The following is a 21,514-nucleotide window of genomic DNA, read 5'->3' as shown; positions in this document are numbered from 1 at the left end:
TAACTCACAGTCAATATATGTGGGGGGCTGCCTTTCCCTTTGGGGAATTTCTCTGAGGCAAGGTAGGCTTTATTTTCTATCTTTAGGGCTAGTTAGCTCTTAGGCTGTGAAGAGGTGTCTAGGTCGTGTTAGGTACGCTCCACGGCTATTTCTAGTTGTGTGATATGATTAGGGGTTGCTGTCAGCAGAGTTCCCACTTCCCAGAGCTTGTCCTGTGTGAGTTTAACCATCAGGTCATTCCGGGTGCTCTTAACCACCAGGTCCATAACACCCTAGCCCTAACCCTAGCCCTAACCATAACCCTAGCCCTAACCCTAGTCCCAACCCTGATGGGAAAATGGAAATAAATACTTTTTTTTTTTTTTTTTTTTTCCCTAACTAAGGGGGTAATGAAGGGGGGTTTAATTTACTTTTATAGTGGGTTTTCTAGCAGATTTTTATGATTGGCAGCCGTCACACACTAAAAGATGCTTTTTATTGTAAAATTGGTCCACAGAGTCATGTGAGGTCTTGTTTTTTGTGGGACAAGTTGGCGTTTTTACTGGTAACATTTTTGGGCACGTGACATTTTTTTGATCGCTTTTTATTCTGATTTTCATGAGGCAGAATGACCAAAAACCAGCTATTCATGAATTTATTTTTGGGGGGCGTTTATATCGTTCCACGTTTGGTAAAATGGATAAAGCAGTTATTCTTCGGGTCGGTACGATTACAGCGATACCTCATTTATATCATTTTTTATGTTTTGGCGCTTTTATACGATAAAAACTATTTTATAGAAAAAATAATTATTTTTGCATCGCTTTATTCTGAGGACTATACCTTTTTTATTTTTTCGCTGATGATGCTGTATAGTGGCTCGTTTTTGCGGGACAAGATAACGTTTTCAGCGGTACCATGGTTATTTATATCAGTCTTTTTGATCGCGTGTCATTCCACTTTATGTTTGGCGGTATGATAATAAAGCGTTTTTTGCCTCGTTTTATTTATTTATTTTTTACGGTGTTCACTGAAGGTGTTAACTAGTGGGACAGTTTTATAGGTCAGGTCGTTACGGGCGATACTAAATATGTGTACTTTTATTGTTTTTTTTTATTTAGATAAAGAAATGTATTTATGGGAACAATATTTTTTTTTCTTTTTTTTTTAGGAATTTTTTTTAATTTTTTTTTACACATGTGAATATATTTTTTTTACACTATAACATTGCCCCAGGGGGGGGGCAACATGTTATAGTGTGAGATCGCTGATGTGCACTGTGTCAGATCAGCAATCTGACGTGCACTCCTGAAGGCTTCCCGGCCACCTCCCTGCAGGACCCGGATGCAGCTCTGTGGCCATTTTGGATCCAGGCCTGCAGGGAGGAGGAGGTAAGAGACCCTTGGAGAAGCGCAATTACATCGGGAAGCACGCAGGGAGCCCCCTCCCTGCGCGATGCTTCCTTATACCGCCAGAACACTGCGATCATGTTTGATCACGGTGTGCCGGGGGTTATTGTGCCGGTGGCAGTCCGTGACCACTCCTGGCACATAGTGCCAGATGTCAGCTGCGACCGGGGGGAGCGCGGCCGATCGCTATGACGTACTATCCCATCGAGGGTCAACTAGGCCCAGGTCACCTCGACGAGATAATAAGTCTAAGGTCAGAGAGGGGTTAAAAAGACTTAGAAAAACTGGGTCAAGTTCAGAGAAGAGCTACTGGGATGGTGAGTGGACTGCAAAGTATGTCCTACGAGGAAAGGTTTTAATGGATCTGGGAATATTTAACTTGCAAAAAGAAGGTAAGAGGAGACTTATTAGCTGTCTACAAATATCTGAAGGGATGAAAGGGAGAAGATACAGATTAGGTATTAGAAAACACTTTTTAACAGTGAGGGTGATCAATGAGTGGAACAGGTTGCCATTAGAGATAGTAAGTTCTCATTCAATGGAAGTCTTCAAGCAGAGGCTGGACAGATATCTGTCTGAGATGGTTTAGTGAATTCTGCATTGAGCAAGGGGTTGGACACGATAATCATGGAGTACAGCCCCCCGAGGAAGCCCACGTGAAACGCGCGTCGGGGCTGTGCGTCTCAAGTCCCACAGGGATATACATGGGTAAGAATGACCCCTATCCTGATACTGTTTTTGCTGACCTTAGACTCTTATTACCTGAGTCCTTGTTTCCAAATCATCCTGTCTTTTTGTATTTGGTATACGCTATCGCCTTTTTATATAAAAAAATCTTGATGTGAAATAAAGATGTATTGAATTTTAATATACAGACCATGTGACTCCATCTTCTTTAGTCTTTTATTTTTTGTTTGGTTAAATGTTGTAGCTATATATTTTTCCTTTACAAAACCGTTTTTGGAGAAGCCAAAATAGAGAATGACCCTTCCTCTCTGTATTTCCCATATTTCCCATATAGATCAGTCACCTCACCAGTCTGCGTACACTTTATGGCAGCTGAAATAAATGAAAGTCAGTTGACAGAGAAATTACATTGATTTGTACAGTGTCCAGAAGTGATGGAGTACAGGCCCTTTCTCCAAAACAAAGGGCAAATACGTGCAGAGACTTGTCAGGACACTGGCATGATAATGAGATGATTTTCCTTATCCATATCCTGAACATTTCATGCAGCGAATCTGACAAGTGAGCTACAGTGTAACAGAAGTCTCAGCTTATTGTCATTTATGTACCGGCCAGTGTGGGAAAAAAAAAAATTCTGTGGATAGTCACATGAAAAAATAAAAAAGTTTGCGCTCTATTTGTTATTTAACTTGTGCCTTTAATTAAGTTAACTTTACCTGTTTTCATCTGTTTTTCTTCTATATTCAGCATTATGGAGGTGGTCATCATTTGCGACTTTTTGAAACGTCACAAAATTGTTGCACAATTGTTCTCCAGAGTTCTGGAGTACAGAACCTGTCTAATGTTATTTTTACATGATTGAAAAGTTTTTAAAGGATGATGCAACTTTTTTCTTTAAAATGGAGCAAAATAGGTGAAAGACAAGAAAAACAGCAGATTTGAGTTAGCAAAAAATAAATCAGCCTTCGGGCACCACTTTGAAGAATATGGTGCAAAAAACGGTATTGAATATAAGAAATCAATAGAAAAAAGTCACTTCAACAATACCACACATGAAGAATCGGGGGACATTGTGTTCCCAAATGTGAACTTTTTGGATATGCACCTGTGAGATTAGGATTGAGTTGTATTATGTTCTGTATCTTATGATTTTGGGAAATCCTGTTGTCAGTTGTGCCTCTGATGAAGCCATTGACTTTAGGGAGGCAAAATTAGTAAAAAATTTGAAATTTGCCTTTTTGAGGTTTATGGCTTAGTCAGAGGCACGTCTGAATCTTGTTTTTCGGTGATTCGTACAGAAGACCCACACTCAGTCATGATTGACAGCACAGATATGAACCTAATTCATGTATGTCATAGTCGTAAACTTTGCTACTTGAATAGGAAGGAACTTTATACGAGGGCAATTCTGGGTATAACCACAGGAAAATATAGGAACATTTAATATCTGCACTTATTGCAAAATATTGTTGAGTTTGACATCCATTCTTCATAGAGCCGCAACTTTTTTCACTGTTGGCATACGGGGAGCGTTCCTAGTGGGATGAGTTGTAATTTTTAATATCACTGTAATGTACTGAGAAAACAGGCAAACAATTCCATGGAATGGTAAATGAAGGAGTGAAACTTACAATTCGATCATTATTTTTTGAGCTTTGCATTCGATGTTAAGAAAAAATGAATTGATAACAAAATTCTCTATGTCATTATGATTACATTGATACCAAACATATATAGTTTCTAGCGTTTATAAAAAAAACGTTTCTTTTCATTTAAATATGACTTGTGTCACAATTTTTTCATATCCATAACTTTTTTCTATCAATGGAATTGTATGAGGACTTGTTTGTGTGTGGCAAGCTGTATTTTTTTATTGATATTGACTTTGGGTTGTTTATGACTTTTTGATCTCTTTTCATTCCATTTTGGGAGTGAGGGCTCCCAATCTCTATTTATTTCCCATGATGCCTTCTAGATAAATTCTTAATATGCCTTTTACATAAACAGATAAAATGGGAGTTTGTGTCAATTCATCATGATCTGCAGCGTCATTAGGAGTGACTATATTTGACTGTACACATAAAGGCCATACATAGCTGAGCACTGAGTAATGAGTAGCGACTAGTGATGAGCGACTATACTCGTTACTCGAGATTTCCCGAGCACGCTCCGGTGTCCTCCGAGTATTTTTTAGTGCTCGGAAATTTATTTTTCATCACCACAGCTGAATGATTTACATCTCTCAGCCAGCTTGATTACATGTGGGGATTCCCTAGCAACCAGGCAACCCCCACATGTAATCAAGCTGGCTAACAGATGTAAATCATTCAGCTGCGGGGAGGAAAACAATCTCTGAGCACTAAAAAATACTCGGAGGACACCCAAGCGTGCTCGGGAAATCTCGAGTAATGACTAAATTCGCACATCACTAGTAGCGACAAAATAATGTTTAAGGTAGAGCATGTACTGACTATAATGGGAGGAAAACCATAGGACTGGACGGGAAAAATAAGCACAGAATTTGGAATGTTGGATTAGAAGTGTTGTGGAGATGGCACTAATGAAAATATAAAACATCCATCATGATGCAGGTAATAGGTGATAAGTTTCTGATCCACGGGGGTCTTATTACTGGAACCCCCAAGAATCAAAGTGATGGGGTTCCCCAACTACCCTGTGTGAATGGAGCAGCATTGTCACCCATGATCATTGCTGGTTCATTCATTCTCTTTGGAAGTGATCGAGACAGCTGAAAGTTGCACTCAACTATCTCCATTGGTCATATAAAGAAAAGGATAATTAGGCGTGACGTACAGAGATTGGGGGTTTCTAGATTAACATTTTAAAAAATCCCTTTACACATCTGTTTGTTTGCTGTTGTTATCATCCATGCAGCAGCCGTTGCTTTTTCCTTTGACATGTTGCCGATGAGTTGGTAGATTTATAGACAGTGGGGGTTTACTTTGGTACCAAGACTTTAAGAGTTTGTTCACTTGCTCATGGTCTGTGATGCCATGGAGGTGGTCCACCTCCTCCTTCTCCTCCTCTTTCTTCTTTATCATGCGAGCGACCCTCATCTCACTGTGCATGCTTTGGAAGAAATGGAGAATGCATTTACGGGCAAAATCTCTTGCGTGTTCACAGCAAGTCTCATCAAAGATCTTCTGCTCGATATCGATGTAGTTACTCCAGTAGCGAGTTTGTAGAAAAGATGTTTGATCAAAGCAGGGTTTAAGGGTTCGGGCAAGGAATGCCAAGATAATAAGGAACAACAGGATACTCCACCCTAAAGCCTGGACAGAAGAGACAATAAATTACAATATGAAACATTTCGAAGGCTGTGTGAATGCAAGAACAAAGACCCAGGACTCATCATTGTCTTTATGCCTCTTTTTGCCTAGTTTTGGGTGTTATGCGCCTTTTTTTCATTTGCATCCAATTCATTGTTCTATTTGTGCCTTTTGTGAAATCTATTTTATATGTGATCGCCTGTTTTCTTTGTTTTCCGCTTTTGTCGTAATTACTGTGACTTTTGGTGCCAACAGTTGCAAAAACAGTTTAAGACAGTGAGACAGCCTATTTTTGTCTTTGAGCCAAATTAAAGCACCATTCTAATGTCTTTTTTTAATTTCAGCCCTGGAGTGGAGTGAAGCAACATAAGGTCCCTGAGCCTAGTACTGCTAAGATCCTGATCTGCTATCTGGTGACCGCAACTTCTGTCATCACCGTCCCCACCAATTCAACTTTGATGGCCTATCCTAAGTACATGTCATGAATGCTTTAATACTGGAAACCTCCCATTAATGTTGTAGTGTAATTACTCTACATCCGGTCCCAGTATGCTGCCCGTTAGTTGGTGGTACCATGTAAACCAATGCATTGTATATACAGATTCATCCATCAGCAGCAGCTGCTTACACCTCTGAGCATTACATATCATTTTTACTGATCTAGTCTCTTGTGTTCATTCACCTGTGACCAGCATTTCAAGTATCTTGAAACAGCTTTTCTTGAAGTGTTGTTCCTGATCAAGACGTCTTCCTTACAAGGCACCTTGTAGAGCAGGATCTGCAATTCTGGTGAAGTGTTATTTGCAAAGCCTGGGAATTTGTCAGGGTCCACGGAGCCGCTAAAAGCACAGACAAAACAATTTCCATCCAAGAGTGTCGTCAGAATCCAGACAACAGGGGCAACCATGGCGCGTGTGAAGACGGAAGTACACATGTATCTGAAAGAACAACATAGATTATTGCACGTAGTTATACAGCAGTTAGCTATGAATTAGCTTTTTTTTTTTCATCATCGCATTTCAAGTCCTGACTATTTTTATTTTGAAATAAGGGGTAGGCTGGGGTGTTTGTGTGTGTGGAGGTGTTTAAGGCCGGTTTCACACGTCAGTGGCTCCGGTACATGAGGTGACAGTTTCCTCACGTACTGGAGACACTGACTCACGTAGACACATTGAAATCAATGTGTCTCTGCACATGTCAGTGTGTTTTCACGGACCGTGTGTCCGTGTGCAAAACACGGAGACATGTCAGTGTTCGTGGGAGCGCACGGATTACACGGACCCATTAAAGTCAATGGGTCCGTGTAAAACACGTACCGCATACGGACGTTGTCCGTGTGCAGTCCGTGTGCCGTGCAGGAGACAGCGCTACAGTAAGCGCTGTCTCCCCCAAATGGTGCTGAAGCCGCGATTCATATCTTCTCTGCAGCAGCGTTTGCTGGAGAGAAGATATGAAAAAGCCTTTTTTGTTTTGTTTCTCGTGTTTAAAATAAAGATCCCTGTCCCCACCCCCCTCCCACCCCCTAAGCGCCCGCCCGCTGTTAATAAAATACTCACCCGGCTCCCTCACAGTGTCCTGTCCTCGCCGCAGCTTCTCCTGTATGCGGTCACGTGGGGCCGCCCATTACAGAAATGAATATGCGGCTCCACCCCTATGGGAGGTGGAGCCGCATATTCATGACTGTAATGGAAAGCCCCACGTGACCGCTCATACAGGAGAAGCTGCGGCGAGGACAGGACACTGCGAGGGAGCCGGGTGAGTATTTTAATAACAGCGGGCGGGCGCACAGGGGGTGGGAGGGGGGTGGGGACAGGGATCTTTATTGTAAACACGAGAAACAAAAAAAAAAAGGATTTTTCATATCTTCTCTACAGCAAACGCTGCTGCAGAGAAGATATGAATGGCGGCTTCAGCACCAGATGCAGGGGACAGCGCTTATCTCTAGCGCTGTCTCCTGCACGGTGCGTGTGGTACCCAGTCGGCACACGGGCGGCACACGTGTGCCACACTGATGTGCCACAGAAACGCACGGGCACACGGACACGGATAATTCCGGTACCGATTTTTCCAGTACCGGAATAATCTGGACGTGTGAGACTGCCCTAAAGAAAATCTGCTGTTGAGGGTAGTGACTCCATTGTGCCCACCGCCTGAAAGGTGCAGAAGGAAGCGAGACAAATAAGCTGAGACAGTCACTAAAGTTAACTCTTTGTTCTGCCGAGGCTGGAATTGGAGCTTGGTAGCCAGAATAAACATTTATACAGTCTCTATTATACCATCCGGCAACAGACCAATTTCCAATGCATAGCTAGCAACACTCCACTCAATTCTCCTGGCCTCCATTTTCAGGAGAAGAGGGGTCTAACGTGTCTTGCTATGGAGATCGATGGGCTCCCAACAGTGTGGTCTACACAGATCCAAAATTATAACCTATCCAGTTTATGCAAGGCCTCGTTCACACGGTCAGTATTTGGTCAGTATTTTACATCAGCATTTGTAAGACAAAGTCAGGAGTGGAACAATCAGAGGAAAAGTATAATAGAAACGCGTCACTACTTCTGTATTTCTCGCCCATTCCTGATTTTAGTTTACAAATATTGATGTAAAATACTGACCAAATACTGAACATGTGAATGTGGCCTAAATGTGAATACCGTTACAAGCTTTGATCATTCTTCCCAAATATCCCCCTCCGGAAAGTTTCACAGAAAATGTGTCATGTATTGACAGATACATTTTGGTGTTAGGGTCTGATGAGCACAGAGCAGAGATTTGGTGCATTTGTAAGGAGATGAACATGCTGCTCATGTTCCCCCTGGAAGACATGAGTATTGTTAAGGTGTATAATGTGTATTGTGACATGCGTTATTATTAGTTATAGATTGTATTTAGAGCTGGATTTGGCCAGACTTCTGTACACCACTGGATGACAGCAGAGAAACATAAACTCAAATCCAGTGGGGGGTTTTTTCAGTTTTTTTTTCTTATATATTCCCATGCACCCTTTCCTACCCAAACATAATAATAATAATAATAATAATTTTTATTTATATAGCGCCAACATATTCCGCAGCGCTTTACAAATTATAGAGGGGACTTGTACATACAATAGACATTACAGCATAACAGAAATACAGTTCAAAACAGATACCAGGAGGAGTGAGGGCCCTGCTCGTAAGCTTACAAACTATGAGGAAAAGGGGAGACACGAGAGGTGGACTTTCATCTTAACTCACAGTCAATATATGTGGGGGGCTGCCTTTACCTTTGGGGAATTTCTCTGAGGCAAGGTAGGCTTTATTTTCTATCTCTAGGGCTAGTTAGCTCTTAGGCTGTGAAGAGGCGTCTAGGGAGAGTCAGGAACGCTCCACGGCTATTTCTAGTGTGTGTGATAGGATTAGGGGTTGCGGTCAGCAGAGCTCCCACTTCCCAGAGCTTGTCCTTTGTTAGTTTAACCATCAGGTCTTTTCGGGTGCTCCTAACCACCAGGTCCATAACAGGGACAATAATAAAATAAAAAAAAATTTTATTTTTTTTTCCCACTAAGGTTGGAGTTAGGGTTAGAGTTAGGGTTAGGGATGTGCACACGTATTCTGGTCCTCTGCAGATTTTTCCGCAGAGATTTGATAAATCCGCAGTGCTAAACCGCTGTGGATTTATCGCGGATTTACCGCAGTTTTTCTGCACATTTCACTGCGGTTTTACAACTGCGATTTTCTATTGGAGCAGTTGTAAAACCGCTGCGGAATCCGCAGAAAGAAGTGACATGCTGCGGAATGTAAACCGCTGCGTTTCCGTGCAGTTTTTCTGCAGCATGTTTACAGCAATTTTTGTTTCCCATAGGTTTACATTGAACTGTAAACTCATGGGAAACTGCTGCGGATCCGCAGCGTTTTCCACAGCGTGTGCACATACCTTTAGAATTAGGCTATGTGCACACGGTGCGGATTTGGCTGCGGATCCGCAGCAGTGTTCCATCAGGTTTACAGTACCATGTAAACATATGGAAAACCAAATCCGCTGTGCCCATGGTGCGGAAAATACCACGCGGAAACGCTGCGTTGTATTTTCTGCAGCATCTCAATTCTTTGTGCGGATTCCGCAGCGTTTTACACCTGTTCCTCAATAGGAATCCGCAGGTGAAATCCGCACAAAAAACACTGGCAATCCGCGGTACATGTGAACACCTCTTACTAGACTAAAATTCTCTCTCTCTGTGGAGGGGTATTGGACCTGCTGTAATTAAAACACCTGAAGCTAGGAGGCGGAGTGCACAATCAGAAGGCTAGAGAATACATTTCAAAAACCTGACCTGCGCCATTTTTATGCGCTAAAAGCTCTCATTTTTCATATTTCTAGTGCAGTAATGCAGTTCAAATTTCGTTTTTCAAGTTTGTATGTTCTAGCGCTGCAGTGGGCTGCCTTATTTACTTAACTATATACGAGTTGGCGACTCTAGGTTCAGCACCTGTTCACACTGAGTCTATGTTTGGATGTGCAGGTCAGGTTTTTGAAATGTCACACACCATATGGACAGATATGGTATTAAGATGATAAAACTACATTTCCTCTAGAATATTTTTTTCACCCTTGAAAGCTATGCAAATGTGAAAAAAAACACAGCAAACACACTAGGTGTGAACATAGGCGTGGAGGAGCATTTTTGTTCAGCTTATATACAAGCCATTATCCTGGAAAAAATGTTTCTTAAAAATTTTTTCCAGTCAGATCCTTTCTAACTGTGGTTATGTATGTTTTATTGTCAGTCCGTAAAAGTGTCGTAATACTCTAACAACATTGTTCCCGGCAACGACCTGGGATTCAGAAATGCTTTTCCCCATGCTGTTCCCATTCTATTTCAGCACTGATTACCCATTTCAGCGCTGTTTACATAGTTTTCAGCAATTTTTGGACCCCCTCCAGACCTCCGGGGGGGAGGGTAGCTGGATAATTGTTAGGCTGTGTGCCCACGTTGCACTTTTTATGCGTTTCCGACATGTTTTTGCCGCAGCTGAAACACTTAAAAATTCTTAAAAAACGTATTCCCATGCAATCCTATGGGATTCCGCAGATGCTGCGCCCATGCTGCAGATTTTCCCGCTGAGGAATCGCATAGCGGTAAAATCCGCAGCATGGTCACTATTTCTGCGGAATCACGGCGATTCCGACACCATAGGATTGCATTGAAACACTCACTTTACGCATTCTCATGGGAAAATTTCACTTCACTGAATACAGATTTAGGTTACTTTCTTTGGCTTGTCGATAGATGCTAATGTGCAAGCGCCACCGCCAGTGCTATTTTGCTGCAGCAAATTTTTTTTCAAAGCCAACACCATTATATGCAAGCAATAGATGCTACTGGGCATGTGCCGCCGCCGTCGCTATTTTGCTGAAGTTAATCTTTTTTTCAAAGCCAACACTATTATATGCAATATGTAAAATAGGAGGCAGGTCACTGAGGGATCAGCCACCTGTCATAAGCCCATAAGGATGAATATGTAAGCAGAGCTCCACATAAAGCCCCGCCCAGAGCCCCACCCACAGGCCTCCCTGAAGCACGAGAATCTCATTAACTGAAAACTGCAAATAAAGATTAAACAACCACAAGACAGATTTCATCACCAGGTATCATTGCAATCAGTATAACAGCGCCAACCTGACACTGTCTGTAGTTTACTGAGCACAATTCTGCTGACAGATTCCCTTTAAGGTTAAAATGGACTCAGTCAGTCACCAAGGGGTTAATAGACCTTTAAATATATAGTAGCTGACAAACTCTACATCTATAATCATTATTCGGAATATAAAGTTTTAGGCAAATATAACATTATACTGAACACTTTGTCAGAAAGTAGAAATAAACAGGTTTTCCAGTGTACTGACCGATTGGTCAAAGTCTTCCCAGTTCAGATTCATCTCATTTATCATTTGTACATTTAGCCCTATATCTATACCCAAACAATTAATTAATATCCATTTCTTTTATATTACTACACCTTAAGTTTTTTTTTACTGTTTTTGTAGAAACATTTTAACCCAAACTTCATTCAAAGTTGACGTTAACACTTACTTTACAATCGCCAAATCTTTTCTTCTCCCGCCTGTGGGTCTCATCCACTCTTCCATCATAATCACCGATTGTCTGTTCACTATAAGACCACAAAGAAAAAGGGCGACTGGAGGCACAAACATAATTCCCATGCCATATATCATGTTGTATCTGGGAAGACATGGGCAATTAAAATCTAGTGAATTGTAGATTTTAACACTGGCCAGAGCTAAAAGTGCGCAAATCCCATTCATCACCGACTCTGAGTTTGACTGGAAGTACTGAAATATCATTTTAAAGCGATCCATGGTGTTCTGATTTCTTCTCTATGCCAATGTGATGTGGATGAAATCTGAAAAATTGCAGTTTTTTGCCTTTATGGACACTTAGTGCTTAGATTTGTGGAGGTCTCTTCCCGAAGGATTTCAGTCTGCAGAATGTTCTTGTAGCCCGTGATGTGGACTGTCGAGGTGGTGTCAGCCTTGTGTAAGTAAATGAGCTAGTCAAATGTTTGTTTTCTTTAATACATCACTGACGGGTTTATTGAAAGGGAATCGTGTCTTTTATGGAATGAGAATATAACAAAAGACCTCAACAGAATATTAGGAGAAAATGACACAGATAGTGTAGAAATATTTTATTGGTGCTTTTATCCCCTAAAAGCACAATTTTACATACAGTAGTGTTCAAAATAATAGCAGTGTGTTCAAAGACATGAGTTAATCACAAAATCTTTATACTAGTTTTTATTTCCAGCATTGGGAACATTGCACACTGTTTTTTTTAATTCAAAACATGAAGAGAAATGTATATAATTTTTATCTACTTTACGGAAAATAAAAAAATGAACAATGCATTTGTCTTTACAAACTCACAATATGCACTTTTTTGTGGATTTAGCTTTCCTGTAAATCACTAACCTAATATTTAGTTGTATACCCACAGTTTTTTAGAACTGCTTTACATTTATGTTGCATAGAGTCAACCAAATTCTGGCGCCTATCACCTGTTATTCCAGCACAGGATGTTTGGACTACATACCACAATTTTTTGGCACTTGTTGGCTTTGCCTCAGGAACGGCATTTTTAATGTTACCCTACAAGTGTTCTATCAGATTAAGGTCCGGGGATTAGGCTGGCCACTAAATAACCTCAATTTTGTTGGACTGGAACCAAGATTTTGCTCGTTTACTGGTGTGCATAGGGTCGTTGTCTTGTTGAAACTCCCATTTCAAGGGCATATCCTCTTCAGCGTAAGACAACATGACCTCTTCAATTATTTTAACCGTTTCATGACCCCAGCTTTTTTTGGTTTTGCGTTTTCGTTTTTCGCTCCCCTCCTTCCCAGAGCAATAACTTTTTTATTTTTCCGTCAATATGGCCATGTGAGGGCTTATTTTTTGTGCTTTTGAACGACATCATTGGTTTTACCATGTCATGTACTAGAAAATGAGAAAAAAATCCAAGTACGGTGAAATTGCAAAAAAAGTGCATTCCCACACTTGTTTTTGTTTGGCTTTTTTGCCAGGTTCACTAAATGCTAAAACTGACCTGCCATTTTGATTCTCCAGGTCATTATAAGTTCATACATGAAGAAAAGCCACGGAGACACCATCATGTGTTTCTCAACGCAAGCAATAAATAGCCAGGTCTTTCACCGGGAAGGAACAACCACGAGAAGGGCAGCATCCAAAAAGGAAAACCACCTATGCCAAAACATGGTATCCATCCACAGACAGCTGTTTCGAGGTATTTGCCCCTCATCAGTGTGGAGTAGAAAACTGGCTATTAGGAGCAGTGCCTAGTAAAAGGACTATAAACATAAGGATGAATGACCTCGGAGAGATCAAAACATCCAACACCGCAGAGACACCATCACGTGTTTCTCAACGCAGTGATCCAGAACACTGCTCCCATCCCTTATGGGAAATATGCTAATGCATGTAGAAAAGCCGCGGAGACACCATCACGTGTTTCTCAACGCAAGCAATAAATAGCCAGGTCTTTCACCGGGAAGGAACAACCACGAGAAGGGCAGCATCCAAAAAGGAAAACCACCTATGCCAAAACATGGTACCCATCCACAGACAGCTGTTTCGGGATATTTGCCCCTCATCAGTGTGGAGTAGGAAACTGGCTATTAGGAGCAGTGCCTAGTAAAAGGACATGCATTAGCATATTTCCCATAAGGGATGGGGGCAGTGTTCTGGATCACTGCATTGAGAAACACGTGATGGTGTCTCCGCGGCTTTTCTACATGCATTTGCATATTTCCCATAAGGGATGGGGGCAGTGTTCTGGATCACTGCATTGAGAAACACGTGATGGTGTCTCCGCGGCTTTTCTACATGCATTTGCATATTTCCCATAAGGGATGGGGGCAGTGTTCTGGATCACTGCATTGAGAAACACGTGATGGTGTCTCCACGGTGTTGGATGTTTTGATCTCCCCGAGGTCATTCATCCTTATGTTTATAGTCCTTTTACTAGGCACTGCTCCTAAGATGTTTGATGTTTTGATCTCCCTGAGGTCATTCATCCTTATGTTTATATTATAAGTTCATAGACACTAAACATGTCTAGGTTATTTTTTTATCTAAGTGGTCAAAAAAAAATTCCAAAGTTTGCTAAAAAAAAAAAAAATTGAGTAAATTTTCTGATACCCATAGCGTCTCCATTTTTCGTGATCTGGGGTTGGGTGAGGGCTTATTTTTTGCATGCCGAGATGACGTTTTTAACCCCTTCCCGACCTGTGACACAGCGTATGCGTCATGAAAGTCGGTGCCAATCCGACCTGTGACGCATATGCTGTGTCACAGAAAGATCGCGTCCCTGCAGATCGGGTGAAAGGGTTAACTCCCATTTCACCCGGCCTGCAGGGACAGGGGGAGTGGTAGTTTAGCCCAGGGGGGGTGGCTTCACCCCCTCGTGGCTACGATCGCTCTGATTGGCTGTTGAAAGTGAAACTGCCAATCAGAGCGATTTGTAATATTTCACCTAAAAAAATGGTGAAATATTACAATCCAGCCATGGCCGATGCTGCAATATCATCGGCCATGGCTGGAAATACTAATGTGCCCCCACCCCTCCGATCGCCCCCCCAGCCCCCCGATCTGTGGCCCGCTCCCCTCCGTCCTGTGCTCCGCTCCCCCGTCCTCCTGTCCGCTCCCCCCGTGCTCCAATCACACCCCCCGTGCTCCAATCAAACCCCCCCGCACTCCGATCCCCCCCCGTGCTCCGATCAACCCCCCCCTGCACACCGATCCACCCCCCTGCACACCGATCCACCCGCCCGCACACCGATCACTCTCCCCCATGCTCCGATCCCTCCCCCCCCGTGCTCCGACGCCCCCCCGTGCCCTGATCTCCCCCCCCTGTGCCCTGATCTCCCCCCCCTGTGCCCTGATCTCCCCCCCTTATACTTACCGATCCTGGCGGGGTCCGTCCGTCTTCTTCCCCGAGCGCCGCAATGTTCCAAAATGGCGGGCGCATGCGCAGTGCGCCCGCCGAATCTGCCGGCCGGCAGATTCGTTCCAATGTGAATTTTGATCACTGTGATATAATCTATCACAGTGGTCAAAATAAAAAAACAGTAAATGACCCCCCCCATTTGTCCCCCATAGATAGGGACAATAATAAAATAAAGAATTTTTTTTTTTTTCCACTAAGGTTGGAGTCAGAACTAGGGTTAGGGGTAGGGTTAGGGGTAGGGTTAGGGGTAGGGTTAGGGGTAGGGGTAGGGGTAGGGGTAGGGTTAGGGCTAGGGTTAGGGGTAGGGGTAGGGTTAGGGGTAGGGTTAGGGTTAGGGTTAGGGTTAGGGTTTCGGTATGTGCACACGTATTCTGGTCCTCTGCGGATTTTTCCGCAGCGGATTTGATAAATCCGCAGTGCTAAACCGCTGCGGATTTATGGCAGATTTACCGCGGTTTTTCTGCGCATTTCACTGCGGTTTTACAACTGCGATTTTCTATTGGAGCAGTTGTAAAACCGCTGTGGAATCCGCAGAAAGAAGTGACATGCTGCGGAATGTAAACCGCTGCGTTTCCGTGCAGTTTTTCCGCAGCATGTGTACAGCGATTTTTGTTTCCCATAGGTTTACATTGAAATGTAAACTCATGGGAAACTGCTGCGGATCCGCAGCGTTTTCCGCAGCGTGTGCACATACCTTTAGAATTAGGCTATGTGCACACGGTGCGGATTGGCCGCTGCGGATCCGCAGCAGTGTTCCATCAGGTTTACAGTACCATGTAAACCTATGGAAAACCAAATCCGCTGTGCCCATGGTGCGGAAAATACCGCACGAAAACGCTGCGTTGTATTTTCCGCAGCATGTCAATTCTTTGTGCGGATTCCGCAGCGTTTTACACCTATTCCTCAATAGGAATCCGCAGGTGAAATCCGCACAAAAAACACTGGAAATCCGCGGAAAATCCGCAGGTAAAACGCAGTGCCTTTTACCCGCGGATTTTTCAAAAATGGTGCGGAAAAATCTCACACGAATCCGCAACGTGGGTACATAGCCTTAGGGTTAGGGTTGGGTTGGAGTTAGGGTTGTGGTTAGGGTTAGGGGTGTGTTGGGGTTAGGGTTGTGGTTAGGGGTGTGTTGGGGTTAGGGTTGTGGTTAGGGTTACGGCTACAGTTGGGATAAGGGTTAGGGGTGTGTTGGGGTTAGTGTTGGCGTTAGAATTGAGGGGTTTCCACTGTTTAGGCACATCAGGGGGTCTCCAAACGCAACATGGCGCCACCATTGATTCCAGCCAATCTTTTATTCAAAAAGTCAAATGGTGCTCCTTCCCTTCCGAGCCCCGACGTGTGCCCAAACAGTGGTTTACCCCCACATATGGGGTATCAGTGTACTCAGGACAAACTGTGCAACAATTACTGGGGTCCAATTTCTCCTGTTACCCTTGAGAAAATAAAAAATTGCTTGCTAAAACATCATTTTTGAGGAAAGAAAAATGATTTTTTATTTTCACGGCTCTGCGTTGTAAACGTCTGTGAAGCACTTGGGGGTTCAAAGTGCTCACCACATATCTAGATAAGTTCCTTGGGGGGTCTAGTTTCCAAAATGGGGTCACTTGTGAGGGGTTTCTACTGTTTAGGCACACCAGGGGCTCTGCAAACGCAACGTGACGCCCGCAGACCATTCCATCAAAGTCTGCATTTCAAAACGTCACTACTTGACTTCCGAGCCCCGACATGTGCCCAAACAGTGGTTTACCCCCACATATGGGGTATCAGCGTACTCAGGACAAACTGGGCAACAATTACTGGGGTCCAATTTCTCCTGTTACCCTTGAGAAAATAAAAAATTGCTTGCTAAAACATCATTTTTGAGGAAAGAAAAATGATTTTTTATTTTCACGGCTCTGCGTTGTAAACGTCTGTGAAGCACTTGGGGGTTCAAAGTGCTCACCACATATCTAGATAAGTTCCTTGGGGGGGTCTAGTTTCCAAAATGGGGTCACTTGTGGGGGGTTTCTACTGTTTAGGCACACCAGGGGCTCTGCAAACGCAACGTGACGCCCGCAGACCATTCCATCAAAGTCTGCATTTCAAAAGTCACTACTTCCCTTCTGAGCCCCGACGTGTGCCCAAACAGTGGTTTACCCCCACATATGGGGTATCAGCGTACTCAGGAGAAACTGGACAACAACTTTTGGGGTCCAATTTCTCCTGTAACCCTTGGGAAAATAAAAAATTCTGGGCTAAAAAATTATTTTTGAGGAAAGAAAACGTATTTATTATTTTCACTGCTCTGTGTTATAAACTTCTGTGAAGCACTTGGGGGTTCAAAGTGCTCACCTCACATCTAGATAAGTTCCTTTCGGGGTCTAGTTTCCAAAATGGGGTCACTTGTGGGGGGTTTCTACTGTTTAGGCACACCAGGGGCTCTGCAAACGCAACGTGACGCCCGCAGACCATTCCATCAAAGTCTGCATTTCAAAAGTCACTACTTCCCTTCTGAGCCCCGACATGTGCCCAAACTGTGGTTTACCCCCACATATGGGGTATCAGCGTACTCAGGAGAAACTGTACAACAACTTTTGGGGTCAAATTTCTCCTGTTACCCTTGGGAAAATAATAAATTGCAGGCTAAAAAATCATTTTAGAGAAAATAAAATTTTTATTTTATTTTCATGGCTCTGCGTTATAAACTTCTGTGAAGCACTTGGAAGTTCAAAGTCCTCACCACACATCTAGATTAGTTCCTTTGGGGGTCTAGTTTCCAAAATGGGGTCATATGTGGGGGATCTCCAATGTTTAGGCACACAGGGGCTCTCCAAACGTGACATGGTGTCCGCTAATGATTGGAGCTAATTTTCCATTTAAAAAGCCAATTGGCGTGCCTTCCCTTCCGAGCCCTGCCGTGCGCCCAAACAGTGGTTTACCCCCACATATGGGGTATCAGCGTACTCAGGACAAACTGGACAACAACATTTGCGGTCCAATTTCTCCTATTACCCTTGGCAAAATAGGAAATTCCAGGCTAAAAATCATTTTTGAGGAAAGAAAAATTATTTTTTATTTTCATGGCTCTGCATTATAAACTTCTGTGAAGCACCTGGGGGTTTAAAGTGCTCAATATGCATCTAGATAAGTTCCTTGGGGGGTCTAGTTTCCAAAATGGGGTCACTTGTGGGGGAGCTCCAATGCATAGGCACACAGGGGCTCTCCAAACGCGACATGGTGTCCGCTAACAATTGGAGCTAATTTTCCATTCAAAAAGTCAAATGGCGCGCCTTCCCTTCCGAGCCCTGCCGTGTGCCCAAACAGTGGTTTACCCCCACATATGAGGTATCGGCGTACTCGGGAGAAATTGCCCAACAAATTTTAGGATTCATTTTATCCTATTGCCCATGTGAAAATGAAAAACTGAGGCGAAAATAATTTTTTTGTGAAAAAAAAAAGTACTTTTTCATTTTTACAGATCAATTTGTGAAGCACCTGAGGGTTTAAAGTGCTCAATATGCATCTAGATAAGTTCCTTGGGGGGTCTAGTTTCCAAAATGGGGTCATTTGTGGGGGAGCTCCAATGTTTAGGCACACGGGGGCTCTCCAAACACGACATGGTGTCCGCTAACGATGGAGATAATTTTTCATTCAAAAAGTCAAATGGCGCTCCTTCCCTTCCGAACCTTACCATGTGCCCAAACAGTGGTTTACCCCCACATGTGAGGTATCGGTGTACTCATGAGAAATTGCCCAACAAATTTTAGGATCCATTTTATCCTGTTGCCCATGTGAAAATGAAAAAAATTGAGGCTAAAAGAATTTTTTTGTGAAAAAAAAGTACTTTTTCATTTTTACGGATCAATTTGTGAAGCCCCCGGGGGTTCAAAGTTCTCACTATGCATCTAGATAAGTTCCTTGGGGCGTCTAGTTTCCAAAATGGGGTCACGTGTGGGGGAGCTCCAATTTTTAGGCACACGGGGGCTCTCCAAACGTGACATGGTGTCCGCTAAAGAGTGGAGCCAATTTTTCATTCAAAAAGTCAAATGGCGCTCCTTCCCTTCCAAGCCCTGCCGTGCGCCCAAACAGTGGTTTACCCCCACATATGAGGTATCAGCGTACTCAGGACAAATTGGACAACAACTTTCGTGGTTCAGTTTCTCCTTGTACCATTGGGAAAATAAAAAAAATGTTGCTAAAAGATAATTTTTGTGACTAAAAAGTTAAATGTTCATTTTTTCCTTCCATGTTGCTTCTGCTGCTGTGAAGCACCTGAAGGGTTAAAAAACTTCTTGAATGTGGTTTTGAGCACCTTGAGGGGTGCATTTTTTAGAATGGTGTCACTTTTGGGTATTTTCAGCCATATAGACCCCTCAAACTGACTTCAAATGTGAGGTGGTCCCTAAAAAAAATGGTTTTGTAAATTCGTTGTAAAAATGAGAAATCGCTGGTCAAATTTTAACTCTTATAACTTCCTAGCAAAAAAAAATTTTGTTTCCAAAATTGTGCTGGTGTAAAGTAGACATGTGGGAAATGTTATTTATTAACTATTTTGTGTCACATAACTCTCTGGTTTAACAGAATAAAAATTCAAAATGTGAAAATTGCGAAATTTTCAAAATTTTCGCCAAATTTCCGTTTTTATCACAAATAAACGCAGAATTTATTGACCTAAATTTACCACTAACATGAAGCCCAATATGTCACGAAAAAACAATCTCAGAACCGCTAGGATCCGTTGAAGCGTTCCTGAGTTATTACCTCATAAAGGGACACTGGTCAGAATTGCAAAAAACGGCCAGGTCATTAAGGTCAAAATAGGCTGGGTCATGAAGGGGTTAATGATACTATTTTGGTGCAGATGTGTTCTTTTGATCGTCCTTTATTGCATTTTAATGCAATGTCGCGGCCACCAATAAAACATAATTCTGGCGTTTCTAATTTTTTTTTTCGCTACGCCATTTAGCGATCAGGTTAATCCTTTTTTTATTGATAGATCGGGCGATTCTGAAGCAGTGATACCAAATATGTGTATATTTGATTTTTTTTATTTTATTTTGAATGGGGCAAAAGGGGGGTGATTTAAACTTTTATATATATTTTTTATTTTTTTCATATTTTTTAAAACTTTTTTTAAACGTTTGCCATGCTTCAATAGCCTCCATGGGAGGCTAGAAGCTGGCATAGCCTGATCGGCTCTGCTATATAGGAGTGATGCTCAGATCACTCCTATGTAGTAGAATTGCTGCATTGCTATGAGCACCGACCACAGGGTGGCGCTCACAGCAATCCGGCATCAACAACCATAGAGGTCTTCAATAGACCTCTGGTTGTCATGCCGATGCATCGCTGACCCCCGATCAGTGTTTCACAGTGGCATTTAACTAGTTATTAGTGGCGGATGGATCTCAATTCCACCCACCGCTATTACGAGCATATGTCAGCTGTACAAAACAGCTGACATGTCCTGGCTTTGATGCGGGCTCTCCGCTGGAGCGCGCATCAGAGCAGGGGATTTGACCTCAGACGTACTATCCCGTCCAAGGTCAGAAAGGGGTTAATATGTAAAATCACAGAGGAGGCACTGTTACTTTACAGAAGGGACACACTGTGACTATGAGAAGGTATAGAGGAGGTACTTATGTGAAGGGACAGAGGGGGAGGTTTTACTATAAAGAAGCACAGAATGTACAAAAGGGGCACTATTACTATATGAAGGTATAAAGGGGGCACTATTACTGAGCCCGCATCAAAGCGGGGGTTCTGACCTCGGATGTACTATCCCGTCCGAGGTCAGAAAGAGATTAATATATGCAAGCTAGTCCATGATACTGGTATGTGGTAAATAGGTCCGGCCCCATGGTAAGAGAAACATGCCCATATCTAGATGCTTGCACCACCATGCTTCACTGTCTTCAGAGTGTACTGTGGATTGAATGCAGAGTTTGGGGATCATCTGACGATCTGTCTTCGGCCCTTGGACTCAAACAGGACAATTTTACTTTCATCAGTCTACAAAATATTTCTCTATTTCTCTTTAGGCCAGTTGATATGTTCTTTGGCAAATTGTCTACGCTTCAGTACATGTCTCCAGATGCATGAGCTGGGCACCACCATGTACTGGTGACTGCAACATACTGGTGACTGCAAGGTATGGTCACCACAATGGCAGTTTGCAATTTTCACTCAGCAACATCCACTGCGGCTTGTTTCTGGAAAACACCCATGGAGTCAAAATCTGAACTCCAATATGAAGCTTCTTCTGTGCTTTGCACTGTGCCTCAAATTTAGTTTTCAGCTACATATGGGGTATTGGTGTACTCAGGATAAATTGCACAACAAATTTTGGGGTCCATTTTCCCCTGTTAACCTTGTGAAAACAAGGTGCTCACCACACATCTAGATAAATTCCTTGAGGGGTCTAGTTTCTAAAATAGGTTAATTTATGGGGGTTTCCACTCTTTAGTCGCATCAGGGGCTCACTGAACTCAACATGGAGTCCGCTAATTATTCCATCAAATTTTACATTCAAAAAGTCAAATGGCACTTCCGAGCTCTGACGTGTGCCCAAACAGCGGTTTTCCCCCCATGTGGGGCATCGATGTACTTAGGAAAAATTGCACAACAAATTTTGAGGTCCAGTT

At 42.8% G+C, this 21,514-nt stretch overlaps 1 protein-coding gene across 1 annotated transcript; it reads right to left on the bottom strand.

Moving 5' to 3' along the window:
- Positions 1–4,797: 4,797 nt before the first annotated feature.
- LOC138667791 (calcium homeostasis modulator protein 3-like) lies at positions 4,798–11,815 on the bottom strand. Its single transcript, XM_069755881.1, has 3 exons — positions 11,439–11,815; positions 6,048–6,303; positions 4,798–5,368 (listed from the first exon to the last, which is right to left on the bottom strand). Exons 1-3 carry the CDS (start codon positions 11,723–11,725, stop codon positions 4,931–4,933), a joined length of 981 nt encoding a protein of 326 aa, XP_069611982.1. The 5' UTR covers positions 11,726–11,815; the 3' UTR covers positions 4,798–4,930.
- Between the last annotated feature and the right edge of the window lie 9,699 nt (positions 11,816–21,514).

This window comes from Ranitomeya imitator, chromosome 2 (genome assembly GCF_032444005.1).
Source record: "Ranitomeya imitator isolate aRanImi1 chromosome 2, aRanImi1.pri, whole genome shotgun sequence".
NCBI classification, from domain to species: domain Eukaryota; kingdom Metazoa; phylum Chordata; class Amphibia; order Anura; family Dendrobatidae; genus Ranitomeya; species Ranitomeya imitator.
The sequence above is the reverse complement of the archived record's forward strand: the minus strand, read 5'-3'. Positions and strand labels throughout refer to the sequence as shown.